The following is a 25,160-nucleotide window of genomic DNA, read 5'->3' as shown; positions in this document are numbered from 1 at the left end:
GTCCGCAATTCCGTTTTGAAAAATGCGGAACGAAATTTCGGACGTGCGAATGGACCCTAAGTATGTAAATGGGTCATACAAAAAACACGGCGAAAAGCTGTTGCATGTAAAATGTGCTCAAAAGACAAGGGGGCACTGCCGATTTGAGAGGAAAAAGTTCAGTCTCCGGAAGCGTCAAAACGTCTTTACTGTAAGAACTGTGAAGCTGTGGAATAGATTTCCTTAGGATGTGGTCACAGCAGGAACAGTGGACAGTTTCAAAAAGGGTTAAGACAAATTCTTAAAAGTAAAAAACATTAATTCTTATGAAAACATGTAGAAATCTGAGACTTAATTCCTTTTGGGATTCGCATCCCCACCTATCCATTGGTTGAACTTGATGGACGTATGTCTTTTTTCAACCGTATTAACTATGTAACTATGTATCTCTCCTTTATACTTTCTCTCCTTTTATGATTCACAGGGGTGCACCTAGCCTTTCTGCTACCCGAGGCAAAGACTGAAACGGTGCCCCCCCAAAATGCAAATTTCTTAACCTACCGTATTTTTCGCCCCATACGGTATATGGAAGCGCTCATTAGTACCAGAGGACCAGGAAGCGGTGAAGGCTCTGTACTCACTGCTTCCTGGTCCTTGGCTGTCAGCTGTGCAGTGGCTGCGTACAGCGTGAGGGCGCTCTATGACCTCATGCTATGCATGCCGGTTCACAGCACATCCAGCGGCAGGATGAAGAGGATCGAGCTGGAGGAGAGGAGCGGCGGCGTCTGGAGCGGGAAAGGTAAGTGCTTTTTTATTTTATTCCATATAAGGCTGATGGGGGCTAATATAAGGCTTCTAGTGGCTGATTGTCACGGATGTAGTAGGGGAGAGCACCAAAAGACAACAAGAAGAAAGGGAAAATACACTAGGCCTCACCACTAGGGAAGGAAAAGGGTCACCATCTATAAAACCCTGCTTCTGGCCCTAACTCCTATCCGTATGGACACCTCCCGATGGTAGAGATGCCCATACACAGGAACCTAGAATACCCTGGTGGCCCTCGGATGTCCTAATGGTAATTACAGGGCAGAGACAACCCGCTCCTTCCCTGGTGAAGGAACCAGCGTCTCGCTGAGGCCTAGAAAACAACAAAGGTGGGGGGAATACAAAATACAACAAGCGGAACACTTAACTTCTGAGGCTGATGGATGATGGATGAACAGGACTTCAACTAGAACCACACTCCAGCTCTTTCAAAAACCAAATGAAGCTATTAGCCAAGTGACCACACCCAGTCAGGGAGTTAACCCTTACAGCACCAGACAGAGGGAGGCTACAACTTAAAGGGGAAGTGCACACACAAGCATACTAAACCACACGTTACCACCGGCAACAGCATGCGTGGCAACCATGTCACAGCAATCACACAGAAGGCCGAGACACTGCCACCGCATGCTCTCACAGTGAAACGTTGCCGCGGGCAACCGCAAGTGTGGTAACAGTGTCACAGCGCAAACCAAAGGCCGTGACACTCCCACCGCTCAAAGCCCCCTAACAAAAAAAAGGGAAACTAAACAGAAAACTTAAAAAAAACAACAGGACTGGGGAAGGGGGGAATAACAGGATCAGCGTCAGTGCAAGCAAGTCTCTAAAAGACTGCTGTCAGCCCCCGAAACCAGGCAGCCAGTCACCATACAGCTCAGAGAGACCACACTGAACACTGTGTCCACCTCAGACCCAGTTTACACAAGGTCGCTGCCAGCAAGCATTCCCAACCAGCAAACAGCCAGTAAACCACAGGAATGCAGCCAGCACACAACACAAGCACCTGAACCACTGAGACATGGACAAGGGGAAGTAAGAATATTCAGCGTCAGAGCAAGGATGTCTCTCTAAGACGGCTGACAGCCCCTGGAGCAACACACAGGAACCAGGGCACCAGCCACCAAACAGCGCAGAGAAACTGCACTGAACACTGCGTCCACCTCAGACACGGTTCACACCAGGTAGCTGCCAGCATGCATCCCCAACCAGCACACAGCCAGTACACCAAAGGAATGCATCCAGCACACAATACAAGCAGCTGAACCACTGAGCAATGGACGAGGAGAAACGCAAACACCAGTGACGGTTCACACCTACTGCAACCACCTGTCACAGGGAATCGCACTGTTAACAGTGTCTCACCTTTCACCCTCCCTCCGGAGGATAAGCATGTACGCCAGAAAATGGCAGGCGACACATGCTGGGCCCTCTTCCAAAGGCTCCAAGCAAGGAGGCTTTGTGGTCATACTGTCAAGGTGGGGAGTGGGGTAAACCCCCCCACCATACAATGTTATCCTGGTGTCTCCTTCCCTTCCTGTCCCTATTTGTATGGAGTGGGTTATGTTCAGGGTGTTTGTATGTTTAGTTTGGTGTTACATGTCTGGTGGTGTTTGGTGTCCAGCATGTTTACTAGACATTCACCTGTCTCATGTTTATTGCAGCTATGGGTGTCCTGGGTTCCTGTGTGGTTTGTGGTGTGTGCTGTGTCCTTTAATGTTGGTGTGGACAGCAGCACTAGTGCACGGGTTACAGTCAGTGTGTCTGTGGCAGGTGTGTTATTGGTTTCGCTTACCTGCCATCACCTTATGCTGTATGTGTTCCCCTCTACCTGCTTCTAGGCCTTTAGAGACTCCTGTTCCACCGTGTTGTGGATGAACAGGTCGTCTCTCCCCTGCTCCTAAGTGAGGGATTTCCCGGGGCGACTCAGGATATTAGGTATTCAGGGTATTAGCTGTCCCACCATCAGGGTCCGCTCATATGGTTAGGAGTTAGGGAGAGGATTACCGATGCAATAAGAGGTGACCTGCTCCCTGATCCCGGCGTCCTGGTCTAGTTGCTACCACTATCCTTCTTACATTGTATGGTGGGGGTTTCCCCCACTCCCCACCGTGACACTGATATAACATGGCTGGGGGCTGGTGAGGGGCAATGGGGTTGATATAACGCTGCTGTGGGCTGGCGACAGGCAATGGGGGCTGATATAATGCTGCTCGGGTGCTGGTGAGAGGCAATGGGGGCTGACATAAAGCTGCTGGGGGCTGATATGAGGCAGCTGGGGGCTAATGAGAGGTAATAGGGGCTAAAGAGAGGCTGCTGGGGGCTGGTGAGAGGCAATGGTTGCTGGTGAGAGGCATATGGGGGGCTGATGAGAGACATGGGGCTCTTATCTGAGGTCTGATTGAGGGTCATTCACATTAGGGTCTGATTGGGGGTCTGACCTGTGGTCTTATTAACATTGGGGGTCTTTTTGGAGGTGTCAGCTGAGGTCTGATTAATATTGGGGTTCTGATTGGTGGTCTGTCCAGAAGTCTAATGAAAAATATATTTTTTCTCATTGTCCTCCTCCAAAACCTAGGTGCTTCTTATGGGACTTTGCGTCTTATATGGCAAAAAATACGGTAACCCTTTGCCACAATGAAAGCGCTCATTGCGCATGGCCCTTCCGCTGCCCCCTCTTTCCCCTACCTGGTGCAGCCTGAGGCCTCACTTGGCCTTATTGGTGGTGCACCCCTGATGATCCACTCCTGATTTTGGGTTCCAAAACTGCATCAAGAAAACTGACTGTGTGGTCTTACTCTTACATCTTATTTGAAACAAAATATATAAAAGAAAACTTAAAATCAAATATATGAAGCATTTCAAATAGAGCACAAACTGATATAGAAAATAAATGCATTCCAGATATCAGTGGCTTCCAGTAATTCTTTACAATGGTGTATTTTCCCTTGCAATGATTAATGAAGACTCAAACAAATCCATTTATATGCAAATGTAAAAAATATTACTATACAAATGTCTGCACTAACCATTCTGTAGGAAGAGAATACAGCAGCCAGGAATGCCAACGTCAGGAGGAGGAACACAACATAACTTATTGCCTCGCTCTGCTTGCTGATTTTGCTTTCGCCGTTTGTTAAGAACCTCTTTTATATGTTTTTTTTTGTTGCATCTGAACTTTTCATTTGCTGTTTTAAAATGATCATCATTCGAAAACTTGAGATTAAAAGTGTGCTAAATTTGGAGAGACCAAGAATCTGTTGACGATGTCTGATGTATATAGGGCAGTGATGGCTAACCACCGGCACTCCAGCTGTGGTGAAACTACTACTCCCACCATGCTTTATTCATTTCTATGGAGTTCTGAGAACAGCCAAGCAAGTGTACATCATGGGAGTTGCAGTTTTACCACAGCTGGAGTGCCGGATGTTAGCCATCACAGGTATAGGGTATGGCCATGAATGGTGGGTCCGCAGTGGAAAATCCGCTGTGCATCTTGCACAAATCTGCAGTGGTAAAATCCAAATGAAATTGTACTGCACTGCAAAGGGTGAAATCTGCGGCGGATATCCACTACACAAATCGACATGCTGCGGATCTTAAATCTGCACCCCCTGTCAAGCAATGTGCAGATTTGATTGTGGAAACTTCACAGCATGTCTTAAAAAAAAATAAAAAATTCTAATCCGCTTTGATGCTGCTGCTGTAAATGCAATTTGTGGTCCACAGCACAGGCATGGGCTTCACATGGTCGTGTGAACGAGCCCTAACGCTGGGTTCAGACCTGAGCGTTCGGGATGTCACGCTCTGTATGCGCGATTGTACCGGCGTTTGCAATCGCGCATACAGAGACAAGTAAACGGCCATTGTTGCGCGTTCCCGGAAGTCTATGTACGGGAACGCGCGACAAGACGCCCCAAAGAAGCTCATGTACTTCTTGGGGCGTCGAGCATTTTACAGCCCGATCGTACGCGCTGTAAAACGCTCAGGTGAGAACCATTCCCATAGGGAATCATTGGTTCTTGCCTGTTGCGCGTTTTACAGCGCGTAGGAACGCGCTGTAAAATGCTCAGGTGTGAACCCAGCCTAAGGCCTCTTGCACACGACCGTAAGGCTTTTTCAGTATTTTGCGGTCCGCAAAAAACAGATCCGCAAAAAGTACAGATGACGTCCATGTGCATTCCATTTTTTGCGAAACGGAACAGCTGGCCCCTGATAGAACAGTACTATCCTTGTCCGTTATGCGGACAATAATAGGACATGTTCTATCTTTGAATGGAATGGAAAAACAGAAATACAGAAACGGAAGGCATATAGAGTACCTTCCATTTCTTTTGCGGATCCATTGAAATAAATGGTTCTGCATACGGTCCGTATATGGAACGTAAAAAACGGAACGTAAACTGAAAAAAAAAAAAACGTTTGTGTGCAAGAGGCCTAAATCCTGACAGAATAACAATAGGGTATTTTATGTTGCATTGGTAGAATAATGAAAGCGGTGCAGTTTTTAAAATCCATGGCACGTTCATGATTGCTGCAGAGTACACACAGAAGAGGAGCCGATTGTCTCCACGGAATTACAATTTGGCTAATCCGTGTGCGATTCCGTGGCAGAAATCCAAGTTTCAGCTATAGAATCCGAATGTAGATTTGCTTATTGCGAATCCGTGCTGCATGAACCTGAGAGATTGCCTAAAGGTACAGTGCGTTCACAGGTCGTAGATTTATAGCAGATTTTCGGTTCACATTCTGCACAAAGAACCCAGAACAAATTTACAGCACAATACTAGTAAAACCCGTTAACGCATTATTTCACGGTATAATTGAAGGGCATGCTGCAGATATTGAAATCCCTAGCATGCCTACTAAGTTCTCAATTTCCTAAGCATTTTTCATTTTTATCAGGGATTTTACCCTTGGTAATGTAAATGGTGAAATCTACTGTAAATTCATGTTACAGGTGGTCTCAACATATGCTAGCTCAGTTAGAAATTGGCTTTCAGAGGGTCGCTATGCCCCGTCCACAAGTGCTTGTTCTGTTAGTTCGGTAAAAGTTTCTTTACAGTAGAAATACATTTTTGAACTTATTTCCCTAAGTCTTACGAGACTTTGCGAAGTAATAACTTTGGCTCATCGGAGCCAATACATTCTAATACTGTATAGAGCTCCCGCTCCGTACAGTATTCTAACAAAGTTTTATGCGAATCGACTTTGGATGTTTCATGAAGACCTTCAGAGACAGAGGAGGACATTCTGAAGACTTTAGCCTTGGGTGCCAAGTGAGCTTGTCCCACTGTTAACATCCGTTATTTCTCTTCGTCCTCTACCTTTCAGTATATTTTTGGGTCAGTTCATACAAAAAAGGCATTCAGTGAGTCCTAACAGTCCTTATAATGAACACATTGTTTAGATAGGGCAATACAACCATCAATCTTAGTTGTATGGCCCTTTTTCAGTACACCTGTGGTCGGCAGTCTAAAAGGCTGTTAATCAGTGGTTAAACTGCAACGCCCATGAACTCTTGACTTTTAGCATAAGCTGAACAGTATTGTACACGACAATTGTAGAATAGGGTGGGGACCACTGAAGATCAAATGTTTAGTTTTTCTTCCATAACTGCTTTATTAATATTCAATGGTCTTTACTAGACTTCTGGCTATTTAGTGGACAAATGAGGCCCTGTATTCAGTTCTGGAAGTAGAGGGCCCTCAGTAAGGAATATATGAGTGGAAATTTCTAGTTCTGTTAATGGCTGGACAATGACTTTAAAGTGGGTTTTCGGAGTCTAGATATCAGATGGTTGAGGGTCTGATTCCTGGCACCCCCACCAATCAGCTGTTTTCCAAAGCTGCCGATGCCAGAAATAACACTTACCGTAGGCCTCTTGCACACGGGTGCGTTGCGGGAAAATGCGCGATTTTTCTGCGCGAGTGCAAAACATTGTAATGCGTTTTGCACTCGCGTGAGAAAAATCGCGCATGTTTGGTACCCAGACTGTGGTGACGTCAGATCACATGCTCCAATCCCATGGTCCATCACCGTGGTGATGAAGCATGTGATCTGACATCACCACAGGTCCTTTAGCCCACAGCTCATCATTCAAGAAGTAAAGAGACCGGGAACTACGCAATCAAGAGGAGAAGGTGAGTTAACTTTTTTTTTTTTTTTTAACCCCTCCAGCACTATTATACTATGCATTCTGTATTCAGAATGCTATTATTTTCCCTTATAACCAGGTTATAAGGGAAAATAATACAGTGAATAGACTGTCACCTAGCAACCATGTGTGAAAATCGCACCGCATCCGCACTTGCTTGCGGATGCTATGCGATTTTCACGCACCCCATTCACTTCTATGGGGCCTGAGTCGCATGAAAATCGGACAATATAGAGCATGCTGCGATTTTCACTCAACGCACAAGTGATGCGTGAAAATCACCGCTCATGTGCACAGCCCCATAGAAATGAATGGGTCCAGATTCAGTGCGGGTGCATTGCGTTCACCTCACGCATCGCACCCGCACGGAAAACTCGCTCGTGTGAAAGGGGCCTTAATGGATGGAGCCAGAAGCAGAAGTTCCACCCACTGTGTAGCTTCTAGCAGGCTCAGCGTCCATTGAAGGTATTATGAGCTGCAGTACATGGGGTGGCTACTACACTTTCTTGCTTTTTGCTTCCAGCTCCGTCCACTGTGTCATTTTTAGAACTCAGGGGTGGGAAAAAAAACTGATGATTTGTGGGGGGTGCTTGGTATCGGACCCTCACCAATCTGATATTGATGGCCTATCCTGGGGCAGGTATTAATTGTCTGCAGGACTAGGAACATACAACAGGAGGAGCAATCTTTAAGAAATAATGCAAAGAACACATATGTTAATTTGCTTCTGATCACTTCCATTTTCAGCTGGCAGACATCTGAAGAGGCGAGATTTAGCCAATGGGGTGCTGCTTGATCAAAGAGAGAGGAGCTTGACATTCTTTTTCTTCTATTGCAGACAGCACAGTGAGGAAAAGCTCCAAGATTGTGGGAGGGAAAGAGGAGGAATGGCTGATCGCTTGGGACACATAGAGAAGAATAGATTTCTTGCAGTACTACCTGTTTTACATTTAGTGATCCTTTAAAATTGAAGCCTTAAAAGGGGTTGTCCCATTAAAAACAATTATCATCTATCTACAGGACAACGGGATGTTTCTGATTAGGGAGGGTAGGTGTGACCAATCAAGACAATGTGACCCTCTGTTTGAATGGACTGGTGGTCAAGCATGCTCACTGCTGCTCTATTCATCTCTATGGGACTGCTGGAGATAGCCAAGCGCTTCTACTGTCTCTGTCAGTCCCACAGGGTGAAACGGACCACTGCTCCATTCAAACAGAGAAACACAGGGCCCCCATTCTTGAGACTGATTGATCTGATAGTGATGGCCTACCTTGATAGGCCATGAGTATATAAATCCCGTAATACCCCTTTAAGGACTTGGAGGCATTTTGATATCCAAATTTGGCTGTCACAGTTCACAATTCAATAATTCAGTGTTTGCATATATCTTAGCGCCCACAGAGTGCTCCTTCATCTTCGTTTCTAACCAGTAACATGAATCCTCAGACGTACATAAGAAAGGAAACATATAAGCTCAAGAAATTCTTTATTTACAAACATTTAAAAATTATTTTACACCGGTGACAACATTCCGCAGACGTAACAGGTGTCTCAACATTACATTGAGAAAGTGAAAGAAACACATTTAATGACAAAAAACTATTATGCTCTTAAAGGGGTACTAGGCATTAGCAAACCCAAACCTCACCGGGAATAACTGGGAGCGAACCATAACGGACTATAACAGAATTCGATGACGGAATGCAAATTGGAAGCCTTTAAGAGGCATTCCGTTTCGGTCCGTCATAATAGAAGTCTATGGGCAGCATAAAGGATCCGTCTGATTTCCATTATGCAGGACTTTGTTTTCAGTCCTGCATAACAAAAACCATTATGCTTGGCCATAGACTTCTATTATGACGGATCAAAACGGAATGCCTCTCAAAGGCAACGGATTTCCTTCACTACCCGAACCCTGTGAGGTTCGGGTTCTCTCATCCCTAAAGGGGTTGTCTGAGATTAGATAAAAGAAAAAAAAGCTCTGCTTATTTTCCAGATATAGCGCCACTCTTGTACAGAGGCTGTGTATGGTATTGTAGATCAGCTCTATTCCTGTGCAATACCACAGGAATCCAAAGAGTAGGATGACGCTGTTTCTTGAAAAACTGAAGATCTTCATTTTTAAATCTCTAACAGCTCCTTTGATGTGCATTTTGCAGGAAAGTCACAGACAATGGAAATGTTACTTACACAATATTCATGATTGGCACAAGCTGAGCAAATCTGTCTAGAGCCGTAAAAAGAAAACATCTGACATCAGTATCAACATAAAAGCTGTAATAATAGCCAGGCCGCACAATTCATGAACACATTTTATTGTTTTATTCCCACCTGGAAAATAACTGACTGAAATGTGTTCTTGTAATATAAATGATATTTCTGGTATAATGTTTGAGAAGAAAAGGGGCCTTAATGTAACTAATGCAAACGTGCCTCAATCTACAGCAAGCCGGTTATATATCTGGGGTGAAGGGCAAGCAATTATTTATGCTGTACACATCCATTCCCCTCAGGGTTTATGCTCTCATCATAATACTTGTGGTACTGAACACAGAGTAGATCTGTATGTACTAGAGTATCTTGATTAGATCATACCCCAAGAGAGCTATTTGTACCACGTTGACACTAAAAGGTAAAACTGCAAACGCAGAAGGAAAAGAAATAGTTTTCCAGTATAAGATACAATTGCACCGGAAGTATCCAAGACACTTCTGATCAGTCCTAAAGATCTACGACCCACTTCAAGTCCTCAAGACCTACAGTATACAAAATAGTCACTGCTGCTTGCGGTCAGAAGAGTTTAAAGTGGATCTCTGTCATATGGTTTTTAGATCCAGAATTGTGTACTGACTCATATTGTTTTAAACTTTTAAATTTAAACGAGTTATCGGACCTAGGAGCTGACAATCCCATTGGTGGAAATCGGAGTAAAAACTCAGCTGCTGTGTTCCCAGCCACTGTAGCCAATCAGTGTCCTCAGCGGTGGTCACATGTGCTAGAACGACAAGTCACTAAGTCACTAGCAGCGACTTGCTATTTTGATGCATTACCTCTAAGGCCAGTGATTGACCAAGGTGGTCAATGGACCAAGCCACTTCTGGACCATTGCTGGGAGCAGAGCAGTGGTGCAGGGAAAGGTGGGACTGTGGACAGGGGAGTTTTTTATTTTTTTTAATGAACACAGGTTGCCACCACTGGGGTTGTCGACATCTATGTTAGACTGCCTCTTTAATATAAATGTATCTGCAGTAAGTTCTTATGTTCCTTCTAGTGGTGGTGGCAGGTAGTCAGTACCATTCAACTCTAGGTCTATGTCAGGGGAACTGGAGCTCTGTACACAGAGCTTGGCCACTATAAAGATGGCGTTCTGGCAGAATCGTCATGCTATAATAAGCTTTATAATTTATAATTTAAGTAAATATAATTTTTTTCATGCAGGTATATCATGATGCCACCATCAGGGTGTCATGCTCCAATGATACAAGCCAAATGAACTCTCTGGGGGTCATTTACCTAAGACCGGTGATTCACACAACAGTCTAAGACCTCTTCCACATGTCAGTAAATTGTGAATGCGTGCTGTCCGTCTTCTCCATGGACAGCACATATATGTGTTGATTCTAATGTGTTTATTCACACATTTTCCATAGACTGTCTTGGCACTAATATCATCATGGATATGGATGTGTGAAAGAGGCCTTAGTAAAAGACAGCTGGAGTAAGATGTAGCCAATTTATTAAGAGGCTTACACCTCTGTCATATCTGTGCTGTCCGTATCCGTATGCCAGCTAGATGCTGGGAGTAGATTTCCGTTTTCTGGCATAACTTATTGGAAATATATTGGGCTTTGGTGGCCACACCCTCTATCACTAAGCCCTGCCCACTTTTTTTAAAAAAAGTGGCAAGACAAGCGAGAAAAATAAAAGGCTGTAAAAAGCCCCTTGCACCAAATTTAGCAATTTTATTTAGGCCAAAACCCGGTATAAAGCCTTTGTTAAATGACCTCCAATATCTCCAAACCAAAGAATCAAACGCAAGAATTTGGTGGGTATAAGAGTCAGTATCTTACGCTCTGTGGCATGGTAGACATCCCTAGTGGATTGCTACGTCTACAAAGTCCGATCGTGTACATTAGCCTGCACCTCTGTGCCTTAGGACATTGTCCCTCAACATTCCTAAGCCAAGCATCTACTCAAATAAATTACTTTAAAGTACACTGTGCTGCACCTATAAAAAGTACAAGATGAGGACAGTGCGAGTACCCTCTAAAGACGTCACGTACCGCAGGCTGAGAACCTAGGAGGCAGGCAATAAATAAAGTCTTCAAATCTAATATTATTACATTATGTTATATATAATAAAAATACAAAGCTCCCAATGAAAATGTGATACCAAGTACATATTACAGATATATTTGTATGCAAAATGTATTCTTATATTTTTATTCAATCCTTTCGGCTATTAAAAATATCCACTCTGGAAATGAATGAAAGTAGATATTTGTTTATTTTATATCATATAAAAACATAAATATATATATATTTAATATATATTTACTTGTATAAATTTAGCTTAATGTGTGTTAAAATACTAACCAAAGGTACAAGGGACGATATTTGTGTAAATGGAAAAAGCTAAGTGTAAAGAAACAATCGGTTTTATATGCCCATTTTCAAATACACCATTGGTCTATTCTAAATAGAGGAGAGCTTTTATTATTAACCTTTGTCTATTAGTCACTGCTGAAAACCTCTATAAAGAGCGTCCCTCTCTTTGGAGGACCTGGCACGCTGATCAATACAGTTGTTTCAATGAGTAGCATTTTATGCTGTGGTGGTGATGCAGAGGAAATAAAGGCTATATGGACACCTTTCCGCAAATTATTTTTGCTGTCATTTTCTTCCTAAATGCAAAATAAAGCCGCTTCCCATATTGACTTCATTAAAAATTGTCCTATCATTTTGCTGCTGCAGAGTGTGTGTGAGACCTTCACCTAGCTGCTGGCACTTCTGAATATGGCATATATACATCAGAGCTCTGTTTCTGGTTCTTATGACTCTCTCTGCTCTCCCCCTCCCTTCTCTCTGTTAGTGATAGCAGCGGGGAGAAGGTTGTACATGGCAGATGTATGTGGAGAGGGGAGAAAGAATCCAAGGAAGGCAGCTCACATAGATTGTATATAAGAAGGAAGCCGGCAAATAGTGCACTTCTTTTTTTTTTACCCAAGGTAACTATTATATATTATATAATATATTCCTTGTCAAAGGTGTCCATAGCCCGTAGACATTTTTGCCAGGATACACTTTTTTTTCCAGGTCCTTCCTGAGGTTACAGCTACTGTTACTGCAGGGTGCCACAGTGTTGGAATAGCTGGTGCTCATCTTATCACTGGGGACTCTTTTAACAAAGGAATGTTGTAAAAAGCAGGCAACCTCTTTAACAGTAAAGACTGATATCATTAATTTAATTATTTACATTAAAAGTCACACATGTATGAGTAAAGCACGAGTGCAAATGTACTCGCATATACATCCATTTTAGTACAGACAAATAATCAAGATGCACACAACCCAAATGCCATTGGAACAAATGACCGATTCATAAAAAAAATGGCTCATACAAATTTACATATGTGTACAATTTCTTAATGCTCTTTCCAAACTTTACCACAACTGGCCCAAAGAATATTTATAATATGAACAGAACACTCTAAAAATTGTGAAAAAATAAGAAAAAACACATTTACAACCTAAATAATAAAACAATGTTGTAATACAATTTGAAAACATGAGAGAAAATATAAAGTCAACATTTCTTCAAGCTTTTGTGTACTGTTAAATAAATGTTATTCTCTTCTCACAATGCCCAGGATTATACCTGCAGAACAGATAAACAGGAAAAGGTATTAAAAAATGAAAATCTCTCACTTAGTGGATTCTACATATTACGTTTTTATTTACAGTATAAGTTACTCTCAGTTGACATATATGAAACTTTGTAATATATATGTGTTTAGGGGCATCTTCTTCACCTTCCAGAAGCCGGTTGTTCTCCTTTTCGTACCTGCAAGATCTCTGTAAATGCTCAGAAACTCTCCTCAGTCCCCTAAGAAGTCTAGGGTGAAACAGTAAAAGACTGAGGAGAAGGGTCTCACTGCAGTTTCTCATGGTATTAGTGAAACAGCATAAATAAGAGAGAAGGAAAAGCAGCATGGGGATGACATTTTCAAAGGGGGTTTCTGGCTGTTAAATATTAATCTGTAGGATAGGTCACCATTATCAGATAGGTAGTGGTCAGACTCCTGACACACCTGACGAACAGCTGTTGGAAGGTCTATGGTGCTGGAGCAAGTACTGTGACCTCTTTGGTGGCCTGTGACATCACATTCACCGGTAACATGGCCTTTCTGAAACTCAGTCCAAGTGAATGGAACTGAGCTGCAATACCAATCACAGCCACTATAGAATATATGGCACTGTGCTTGATGTACTATGAAGAGTGCCTCCAGCCTGAGGACATTTCTTCAATTATTAACTCCTGGAAAAACCCCTTTGCTGTTTCCCGTACATGAGCTCAAATGTTCCCATATTCCCTGCTGGCCCAATGCCTACTGGTGAATTGCCCTGTGGAAATGTAATCTGCATACCTGACACTGTACTATTACTTAAAGGAATTGTCTCATGTAGAAAACTGCCCAGATGCCCTATTGACAGGGGTGCACCACCAATGAGGCAAGGTGAGGCGATCTGCTGGAGCAGAAATGAAATATTTAAAGTTGATGTGAATAAACCTGGGGTGCATTGAAAACCATTGCATTATGGGAGCTCATCCTAGCTGCAATGGACGAGTCTGGTATCAGGAGTAGAACAGGATGACATAAAACATTTAGAAAGTTAATGGTAGGCTTTTTACTATATAAACCATGAACCGGTGCTCAGACATAAACCCATGCCTGAGGTAACCAGTCCACTAAAGCACATTAAGCATCCGTCTTTGTCAATGACAACAAAAATCCTTTCTTTTCAAAGTACACGAGGCGACGTGATTACTTGAAGACCCTCATGTCCATAATAGCAAGGTACTTCTAAATGCATTACACATAAGATGGCAGTCATTAAAGTAAATGGATCTCCACATCTGCTATTCAGAGTCATGGCAAACAGTCAATTTTCTGATTCCCGTTTTAATATGTTGTCATTTATCTGCTTTTTGAATAGACAAGATGAGGCTTTTATCATTAGGGAGATGGATTTTACAATTATATTTGTTTGCCACAGAATAGGAAGGTCCTGTGCTCATAATCTTCTTACGTTCTGATATTTCTAATTTCTTCTGCTGTATTCATATTATTGTAGGGGAAAAAAATGGGAAATAACACCATTACGTGTTTTTTTTTGTCTCAAAAGTAAGTACATTCGTGTGTATCATTTAGGTTTTACGTTCAAATTCTGTGTTGAATTTGATAATTTATCATAGTTTTCTAGCTATATTTTTCTTACACATTTTCGGCTTTCCACGGTCATAATTCTCACTACATGCAGCCACCACTAGGGGGAACGTACAGAATATGGGTTGGACTCCATGCAGCATGGTGCCAAACTCTCTCTAGTGGTGGCTTTAGGAAGAATGAAGACATTTTATCCTTTAGCGTCATGGCTCCCTATAGTTAATATGGCCCTTTTTTTTTTTCTAAGATTCAGCATCTTTTATGCAGCAAGCAATTTTAGGGAATGTACAATGATCTATTTAAACACAAGAATGTTAATCTGGATGATACATTTAGGGAGTTATATATTTATATCTTCATATAAAAGCCACTTACTCAGTGGTAAATAGCATCTTTAGTTGCTCTTTTTTGTGCAAACTCCAACATATTATTTAGCAATCTAATATATAAAGCTGAGTGTATGTGTGTATGTCCGCTAAATGAATCCGCACTGTCGCATTTACAATAACAAAATTTGGCACACGGGTACATCAGGTGTCCGGGAAAGTTTTAAACCAGGTCTCAGTTCTCTAGGACGTACCGTTCCTGAGATATTCCCCAAAAATGCACAAGCCAATAGAAGCTTGGTGACATGATAATTATCATCCAATAGAAGCTTGCAGGCCCTTAGTCTCCACATACACACAGTTTTACACCAGGTTTCCATAACAACCTAGCCATTTTTCTTCAGTGCTGTAGGTCAGCTTTATAGGGGCAGGGTACTGTGGATGACATTGTTAAGGAAGCTGAGTGCTGTGGAGGTCACAGTTCAGGGGCAGGTAGAGTGGCCATTCAGGCAACCCTCAAAAGAAAGATTTAAAAACCCTGCCCCCAGGTGCCTCTAAGTCAAGCCCCCCGACCTGGTTAGTTCACACCCCCTCCCACTTCGCAGCCGATGGGGATTGAAAAAATGGAGGTAAAAATTAACTTCTGTCAACTGCAGGGGTGGGAGGGAGGGTGCAACCCACGCTCAGACAGCACAGTGCTGCTGCCTGAGAGAGAGCTGTTCAAAAGGACATCCCTGTGTCCATACAGGCCCTGCGCCGGACGGAGGAGAGTGAGTCTGAAATCCGGACTGTCCGGTCTAAAACTGTACCTCTGGCCACCCTGGGGACAGGGTGCTGTGGAGGTCACAGTTAAAGAGGACCTTTCACTAGACTAAAACATCTAAACTAACTATACAGACACGGAGAGCGGCGCCCAGGGATCTCCCTGCACTTACTGTTATACCTGGGCGCCGCTCCGTTCTCCTGGTATAGCCTCCGGTATCTTCATAGTTAGGCTCCACCCAGGGGAACCTGTCGGCGTCTCATTCTCCCATGCTGCAGCGCTGGACAATCGCAGTGCTCAGCTCATAGCCTGAGAGGCTTTTTTTTCTCTCAGGCTATGAGTGCTGCGATTGGCCAGCGCTACAGCATTGGAGAATGAGACGCCGGCAGGTTCCCCTGGGTGGAGCCTAACTATGAAGATACCTGAGGCTATACCGGGAGAACGGAGCGGCGCCCAGGTATAATAGTAAGTGCAGGGAGATCCCTGAGCGCCGCACTCCATGTCTGTATGCTTAGTTTAGATGTTTTATTCTAGTGAAAGGTCCTCTTTAAGGGGACAGTCCGCTATGGAGGTCAGTGTTAAGGGGCAGATTGCTGTAGAGCCCATTGTTAAGGGGATGGGGTGTTGTGGAAATCACTGTTAAGGAGATGTCCTTTTGAATAGTTCACTCTCAGACAGCAGCACTGTACCTAGAACTTAATTTTTAACTTAATGTTTTCAATCCCTGTTGGCTGAGCAGTGGGAGGGGGCATGGCCTAATCTGATTGGGGGCATGTCCTTTGAACAGCTCACTCTCAGACAGCAGCACTGTACCTAGAACTTAATTTTTTACTTAATGTTTTCAATCCCTGTTGGCTGAGCAGTGGGAGGGGGCATGGCCTAATCTGATTGGGGGCATATCCTTTTGAACAGCTCACTCTAAGACAGCAGCACTGTGCTGTCTTAGTGTGAGCTGCAGGGAGAAAGTCACCGTCCCTCCCACTCCTGCAGCTGACAGAAGTTGATTTTTACCATCATTTTTTCAATCCCTGTCAGCTCAGGAGTGTGAGGGGGTGTGGCCTAACCAGATCAGGGCATTGCTTAGTGGGACCTAGGGGCGCGGTTTTAAGTTAGTCTTTTGAGGGTGGACACATTGTGGCAGGGGGCGTGTCTGCAAAAGTGACGCCCCTCTAGGCACCTTACTGGCTCATTTGCATACCAAATAAACTGGATTTTTAGCGAATAAAAACATCTATTGCTGGAACAAAGGCACATCTTGAAATAAGGTACTAAGTGCTATTAGGCTATGGCTTTACATCAATAGCGATTATGCTAGTGACCGATCTCCTTTACAGGGAGTGCAGAATTATTAGGCAAATGAGTATTTTGACCACATCATCCTCTTTATGCATGTTGTCTTACTCCAAGCTGTATAGGCTCGAAAGCCTACTACCAATTAAGCATATTAGGTGATGTGCATCTCTGTAATGAGAAGGGGTGTGGTCTAATGACATTAACACCCTATATCAGGTGTGCATAATTATTAGGCAACTTCCTTTCCTTTGGCAAAATGGGTCAAAAGAAGGACTTGACAGGCTCAGAAAAGTAAAAAATAGTGAGATATCTTGCAGAGGGATGCAGCACTCTTAAAATTGCAAAGCTTCTGAAGCGTGATCATCGAACAATCAAGCGTTTCATTCAAAATAGTCAACAGATTCGCAAGAAGCGTGTGGAAAAACCAAGGCGCAAAATTACTGCCCATGAACTGAGAAAAGTCAAGCGTGCAGCTGCCAAGATGCCACTTGCCACCAGTTTGCAACATCACTGGAGTGCCCAAAAGCACAAGGTGTGCAATACTCAGAGACATGGCCAAGGTAAGAAAGGCTGAAAGACGACCACCACTGAACAAGACACAACACAAGCTGAAACGTCAAGACTGGGCCAAGAAATATCTCAAGACTGATTTTTCTAAGGTTTTATGGACTGATGAAATGAGAGTGAGTCTTGATGGGCCACATGGATGGGCCCGTGGCTGGATTGGTAAAGGGCAGAGAGCTCCAGTCCGACTCAGACGCCAGCAAGGTGGAGGTGGAGTACTGGTTTGGGCTGGTATCATCAAAGATGAGCTTGTGGGGCCTTTTCGGGTTGAGGATGGAGTCAAGCTCAACTCCCAGTCCTACTGCCAGTTTCTGGAAGACACCTTCTTCAAGCAGTGGTACAGGAAGAAGTCTGCATTCTTCAAGAAAAACATGATTTTCATGCAGGACAATGCTCCATCACACGCGTCCAAGTACTTCACAGCGTGGCTGGCAAGAAAGGGTATAAAAGAAGAAAATCTAATGACATGGCCTCCTTGTTCACCTGATCTGAACCCCATTGAGAACCTGTGGTCCATCATCAAATGTGAGATTTACAAGGAGGGAAAACAGTACACCTCTCTGAACAGTGTCTGGGAGGCTGTGGTTGCTGCTGCACGCAATGTTGATGGTGAACAGATCAAAACACTGACAGAATCCATGGATGGCAGGCTTTTGAGTGTCCTTGCAAAGAAAGGCGGCTATATTGGTCACTGATTTGTTTTTGTTTTGTTTTTGAATGTCAGAAATGTATATTTGTGAATGTTGAGATGTTATATTGGTTTCACTGGTAAAAATAAATAATTAAAATGGGTATATATTTGTTTTTTGTTAAGTTGCCTACTAATTATGCACAGTAATAGTCACCTGCACACACAGATATCCCCCTAAAATAGCTAAAACTAAAAACAAACTAAAAACTACTTCCAAAAATATTCAGCTTTGATATTAATGATTTTTTGGGTTCATTGAGAACATGGTTGTTGTTCAATAATAAAATGAATCCTCAAAAATACAACTTGCCTAATAATTCTGCACTCCCTGTAAAGCTCACCTACAGCAGTGAAGAAAAATGGCTGGGTTGTTATGTGGTCAAACTGTGTGTATGTGGAGACTGGAGGACCTGAGAACTTCTATTGGATGATGCATTTCTTTTGAATATCTCAGGAACGGTACGTTCCTTCCCGGACACCTGATGTACCTGTGTGCGAAATTTCGTGATTTTAAATGCAACGGTGCGGATTCCTTTAGCGGACATACATACATACACATGCACATACACTCAGCTTTTTATAATATATAATTTTATTATTATATAAAATTATTTTGTAAAACATACCTGAAATCTGAATTCAGTTACTTGTATCTTCAATGTCTGATACATGATTTTCCATCTAAAAAAGCAGAAACATAAAGGGAAAAGATAAGATGAGCCTGGCCACAAAAAAGGTGTTTGTTTTTTTAAAGGATAACTGTCATATTTTTAATAAAAGTTAATCAGAAAGTTATGTGTACCCCAAAATGGCACCATTAAAAACTACAACTTGTCCTGCAAAAAAAATCAAGTTCTCATAAAGCTATATAGATGGAAAAATAAAAAAAGCTATAGCTCTTGGAACGCGACGATAAAAAAAAAGGAAGAAAAAAACTTGGTCAGTAAGGCCCAAAACAGACTGGTCAGGCTAAGGGGTTAAAGGCATAGTAATCTTGGTGTATGTAAACTTTTGACATTGCAGAAAGTAATAAAAATGCCTTCAAACATTTTCTCTCTCATTATTCTGTCATTTGGCAAATTATAATAATTATGGTAATCCTAAGGCTCCATTCAGACATCCGTAGTGCCGACACCCCCATATAAATGCCTATTATTGTCTGCAATTGCGGACAAGAATAGGGCATGCTATATTTTTTTCCGGAGCTTCGGACCGGAGGATCGCGGCCGCGCTCTGGAAATGCGGACAGGCATGTGACCTACATGAGTTACGCCCGCCGGCCTGCCTGCTAGCTGCTAGTGCTTACTACAGGAGCGTGACATGTGTACCGATAAGTACGGTACACATGGGGAGCAGGGGGAGCGCATCATTACTCAGTTTAGATATGATGATTAACACTACGTATAAAACAGTACATACTGAGCGGCGGGCCAGAGTACAGTGCCTGCACTGCCCGCCGCTCTCCCTGCCTTATCTAGCCTCTCCCTAGGAATCTGTGGATGGGATAATGTTTGGGGGGGGGGGGGAAGTCTCTAGATGGCATTGTGATGGGGGGATCTGTGTATGGGACTGTTATACATACAGTGTCATCCACAGATCCACCACCCCATAACAGTGCCATCCACAGATCCCCCCCACCATCATAATGCCATCCACAGATCCCCCCCACCATCATAATGCCATCCACAGATCCCCCCACCATCATAATGCCATCCACAGATCCCCCCAATCATAATGCCATCCACAGCTCCCCGCATAACAGTGATAGCAGTGCCACCCACAAATCCCCCACCTCATAACAGTGCATCATCCACAGATCCCCCAGAATAGTGTCATGCACAGACCGCTATTAGTTCAAACCCACCAAAAGCACACCTTTTGGTTAAAAAAATGTTTTTTTCCTTATTTTCCTCCTCAAAAACCTAGGTGCGTCTTATGGGCCGGTGCGTCTTATAGGGTGAAAAATACGGTATATAGTGTACAGTGCCTTGCAAAAGTATTCACCCCCCTTAACTTTTTCGTGTTTTGTTATGATACAGCCATAAATTCAATGTTTTGTTAATCAGAATTTTATGTGATGGATCAGAACATAATAGTCTAAATTGGTGAAGTAAAATGAGTAAAATATATACATAAAACTATTGTTTAGAAATAGAAAACAGAAAATTTTCATGTGCGTATGTATTCACCCCCTTTGTTAGGAAGCCCATAAAAAGCTCTGGTGCAAACAATTACCTTCAGAAGTCGCATAATTAGTGAAATGATGTCCACTTATGTGCAATCTAAGTGTCACATGATCTGTCATATACCTTTTTTGAAAGGCCCCAGAGGCTGCAACACCTAAGCAAGAGGCATTACTAACCAAACACTGCCATGAAGACCAAGGAACTCTCCAAACAAGTAAGGGACAATGTTGTTGAGATGTACATAGTCAGGGTTAGGTTATAAAAAAAATATCCAAATCTTTGATGATCCCCAGGAGCACCATCAAATCTATCATAACCAAATGGAAAGAACATGGCACAACAGCAAACCTGCCAAGAGACGGCCGCCCACCAAAAACTCACGGACCGGGGAAGGAGGGCATTAATCCGAGAGGCAGCACAGAGACCTAAGGTAACCCTGGAGGAGCTGCAGAGTTCCACAGCAGAGACTTGAGTATCTATACATGGGACAACAATAAGCCGTACGCTCCATAGAGTTGGACTTTATGGCAGAGTGGCCAGAAGAAAGCCATTACTTTCAGCTAAAAACAAAATGGCACGTTGTGAGTTTGCAAAAAGGCATGTGGGAGACTCCCAAAATGTATGGGGGAAGGTGCTCTGGTCTGATGAGACTAAAATTGAACTTTTCGGCCATCAAAGAAAACGCTATGTCTGGCGCAAAGCCAACACATCACATCACCCAAAGAACACCATCCCCACAGTGAAACATGGTGGTGGCAGCATCATGCTGTGCGGATGTTTTCCAGCTGCTGGGACTGAGAAACTGGTCAGAGTTGAGGGAAAGATGGATGGTGCTAAATACAGGGATATTCTTGAGCAAAACCTGTACCACTCTGTGTGATCTGAGGCTAGGACGGAGGTTCACCTTCCAGCAGGACAATGACCCCAAACACACTGCTAAAGCAACACTTGAGTGGTTTAGGGGAAACATGTAAATGTGTTGGAATGGCCTAGTCAAAGCCCAGATCTCAATCCAATAGAAAATCTGTGGTCAGACTTAAAGATTGCTGTTCACAAGCGCAAACCATTCAACTTGAAGGAGCTGGAGCAGTTTTGCAAGGAGGAATGGGCAAAAATCCCAGTGGTAAGATGTGGCAAGCTCATAGAGACTTATCCAAAGTGACTTGGAGCTGTGATTACCGCAAAAGGTGGCTCTACAAAGTATTGACTTTAGGGGGGGTCAGGACCGTTTCTAGGGGCGGGCGGGACGGGCGGCAGCCCGGGGCGCTGTCAGAAGCAGGGGGCGCCCGTTGAGGTAAAAAATAAAAAATAAAAATTTGGTTATGAAGGTAAAGGATCAGGCGGCCGGCCGGCGGCGCCCCTCATGCTGAGCCTCCTGAGCGGCCGGCTCAGTGCTGCGCAGCCTGCCTGCGCTGCAGACTGCTGAGTTGTTAATGTAGCGTGGCCGAGCTCTGTTCGGTCCGGCCCGGGGTACAGGAGCATTTCCTGTACCCGGCCGGACTGAAAGGAAGTGCACACTAAGTGAGCACTTCCTGTCAGCCGGGTACAGGAAACAAAAGCTCCTGTACCGCGGAGCGAACAGAGCTCGGCCACGCTACATTAGAGGTGACATTGACAAGGGGGAGGAAATGAGAGTGACGGGGGGGGGGAGTAGAATGAGACTGAGAGTGACAAGGGGGGGAGTAGTAGAATGAGAGTGACAAGGGGGGGGAGTAGTAGAATGAGAGTGACAAGGGGGGTGGGGAGTAGTAGAATGAGAGTGACAAGGGGGGTGGGGGGAGTAGAATGAGAGTGACAAGGGGGGTGGGGAGTAGTAGAATGAGAGTGACAAGGGGGGTGGGGAGTAGTAGAATGAGAGTGACAAGGGGGGTGGGGGGAGTAGAATGAGAGTGACAAGGGGGGGGGGAGAGAGTGATAAAGGGGGGGAAAAGGGAGTGACAAGGGAGGGGGGAGAAGAGAGTGACAAGGGAGGGGGGGGAGAAGAGAGTGACAAGGGAGGGGGGAGAAGAGAGTGACAAGGGGGGGGGGGGGGAGAAGAGAGTGACAAAGGGGGGGGGAGAAGAGAGTGACAAAGGGGGGGGGAGAAGAGAGTGACAAGGAGGGGGGGGAGAAGAGAGTGACAAGGGAGGGGGGAGAAGAGAGTGACAAGGGAGGGGGGGAGAAGAGAGTGACAAGGGAGGGGGGAGAAGAGAGTGACAAGGGAGGGGGGGGAGAAGAGAGTGACAAGGGAGGGGGGGGAGAAGAGAGTGACAAGGGAGGGGGGGAGAAGAGAGTGACAAGGGAGGGGGGGGAGAAGAGAGTGACAAGGGAGGGGGGAGAAGAGAGTGACAAGGGAGGGGGGGAGAAGAGAGTGACAAGGGAGTCCGCAGAGCCAGACCAAGAGCCAGACCAAGAGCCAGACTGCAGCCAGAGACCAGATCATCTAATTGTCCTGGTGGTAAGTAGACAATGCAATATGTGTATTATTTTATTGTTTAGTTATTAATACTACATTTTGTGGACCGCACATTGCCGGCACTAAGAGAATATGCCTATTCTTGTCCGTTATTGGGGACAAGAATAGGACATGTACTATTTTTTTTCAGGATCGGAATTGCGGATCCGGGGGCGGGGGTGCCAATTTTTATCTTGCCTAGGGCGGCAAAAATCCTTGCACCGGCCCTGGTCAGACTTACTGACGTCACGCGCCTGATCCTCCCACTAGGCGGCGCAGGCGCGTGACATACAGTGACTGAGTGAGCGCCGCACTGCCTGCCTGTTACCGCCCCCGCCCTGAGCCCCTGAGCAGTGCTGAGGCCTGCTGTGAGGCGAGTGATGGTCTGGGGGGGCATTAATTACAATGGGGGGATGGGGGTTATTACAATGGGGGGGGGATTAATTACAATGGGGGGAATTAATTACAATGGGGGGGGGCACTGTGGGAGACATGAAAATGGGGGCCACTGTCACTGTGGGGGACATTAAGTTTAATAAGGATCACTATGGACATTATTTAGAATGGAGGCTGCTGTTGGTGTCATTACTCATTATAACTGTATAATGTCTGATAGGCCTAGTCCTGAGCTGAGTTATATTACCCTGCCCATGCCCTGTATAATAATGTACCCATCCCTGATACCCCTTAGTTATATTACCCCGCTGGAGTAATATAACTAAGGGGTATCAGGGTACATTATTATACAGGGCAGGGTAATATAACTCAGGACTAGGCCTATCAGACATTATACAGTTATAATGACATCCACAGCAGCCTCCATTCTAAATAATGTCCATAGTGATCCTTATTAAAAATAATGTCCCCCCACAGGCAGGCAGTGCGGGCGGCGGCGCTCACTCAGTGTACCTCACGCACTGCGTGACGTACAGTGAGTGAGATGAGCACCGCCGCCCGCACTGCCTGCCTGCCTGCCTGTTACCGCCCGCCCGGAGCAGTGCTGAGAAAGAAGCCTGCTGTGAGTGAGAGCCTGAGTCTATGGGACAGTGGGTCACTGTGACCGTCCGTGCAATGTGGTTCCACATTTTTTACAATGGGGAGACACTTATTTCATCGAGCAGTTGTGAGGGGAGGGGGGGGGGGGTTGAGTTTTTTTGACACTCGCCCTGAGAGAAATTTTACCTAGAAACTGCACTGGGGGGGGGGGGGGGGGGGGGTTAATAGTTATGCACATTTACTTTATGCACAAACATCTTCAAAGTTGTGGGTATGTTCTGTAAATTAAATGATGCAAATCCTCAAACAATCAATGTTAAATCCAGGTTGTGAGGCACCGAAATACGAAAAAAAAGTCAAGAGGGGTGAATACTTTTGCAAGGCACTGTATGTAAACTTTCTGGTTTAAACTGTATATATCTCCTCAGTTCCTCTGGCTCTAAAAAATGGTATCCTGCAGATCACACTGCATTTTGTGGTGACAGGTTCTCTTTAAGTACATTTTTACACAAGACACTGTACAGTAATGTAATAGAGGATAAGCAATTTTTTTACTGTAACTTTGATAAAAACCTTTAGTTCCAGTCACAACCATGTGAAGGCAGGTCCAGCTATAATACAGGGTGTAACCTAAGATCACTACAAAATAAGTCACGTAATGTATGTAAAAAGTTACTATAATTCTGTAGAATGATAGGCACACCTCTTACTGGAAAAGTAGATTCATATGACAGGATATTATTCCAAAATTGCATTACAAAAAAAAATGTATATATATATATATATATATATATATATACACACACACACATATATATATATATATATATATATATATATATATATACAGAAAATTACTCATTATAAGTCCATTGATGTTGTTGGATATTTACATCATGTTGCTATTAGTAATATCTTCAGTTCCTTTGTTATGAGAATGAGACCCTGAAGTAATTACCGTATTTTTCGCTTTACAAGACGCACACGATGATAACACACACCCCAGATTTTAGAGTAGAAAAATAAGAAAAAATATTTTTCATCAGACCTCATATCAGCCCACTCAGAGCCTTATAAGACCTCAGATTAGCCCATCAGTACCCCCAGACCTCAGATTAGCCCATCAGTACCCCCAGACCTCAGAATAGCCCATTAGTACCCCCAGACCTCAGAATAGCCCATCAGACCTTAGATCAGACTAAAATAAAAAATCATCTTACCTGTCCTGCTCCGCGGTTCCTCTTCAGCTGTCGCGCTCCCATCTTCCCGGCCTGTGCTGCATTGACTGCGTGCAGCCTCAGGTCATAGTGCGTGCACTACGTCCTGCCGCTATACGGGGTCAGGACAGTGCAGCGCAAGCCAGAAAGATGGGAGCGCGACAGCTGAAGAGGAGCCTTGGCGCAGAACAGGGAGGGTAAATATTACCTGCGCTTGCGGCGCTTGGCTCCTCGCTCCTAATACATACTAGTGAGCGCTTCATAATAGAAGCGCTCACTAGTA

General features: G+C 44.1%; 1 protein-coding gene across 2 annotated transcripts in view; it reads right to left on the bottom strand.

The window, feature by feature from the left end:
* Positions 1-11,538: 11,538 nt before the first annotated feature.
* Positions 11,539-25,160, bottom strand: part of RALYL (RALY RNA binding protein like) — a 641,777-nt gene continuing 628,155 nt past the window's right edge. For both annotated transcript variants that reach the window (XM_044294718.1, XM_044294719.1), the window contains 2 exons: positions 18,671-18,725; positions 11,539-12,837 (listed from right to left, as the gene is read on the bottom strand). In XM_044294718.1, coding sequence (XP_044150653.1) covers positions 18,684-18,725 — 42 coding nt within the window. In that variant the 3' untranslated portion in view covers positions 11,539-12,837; positions 18,671-18,683. The remainder of the gene's footprint in view (positions 12,838-18,670; positions 18,726-25,160) is intronic.

The sequence above is a fragment of the Bufo gargarizans genome, chromosome 5 (assembly GCF_014858855.1).
Source record: "Bufo gargarizans isolate SCDJY-AF-19 chromosome 5, ASM1485885v1, whole genome shotgun sequence".
Classification (NCBI taxonomy): Eukaryota; Metazoa; Chordata; class Amphibia; order Anura; family Bufonidae; genus Bufo; species Bufo gargarizans.
Note: the sequence above shows the minus strand (reverse complement) of the source record. Positions and strands in the feature narration are given on the sequence as shown.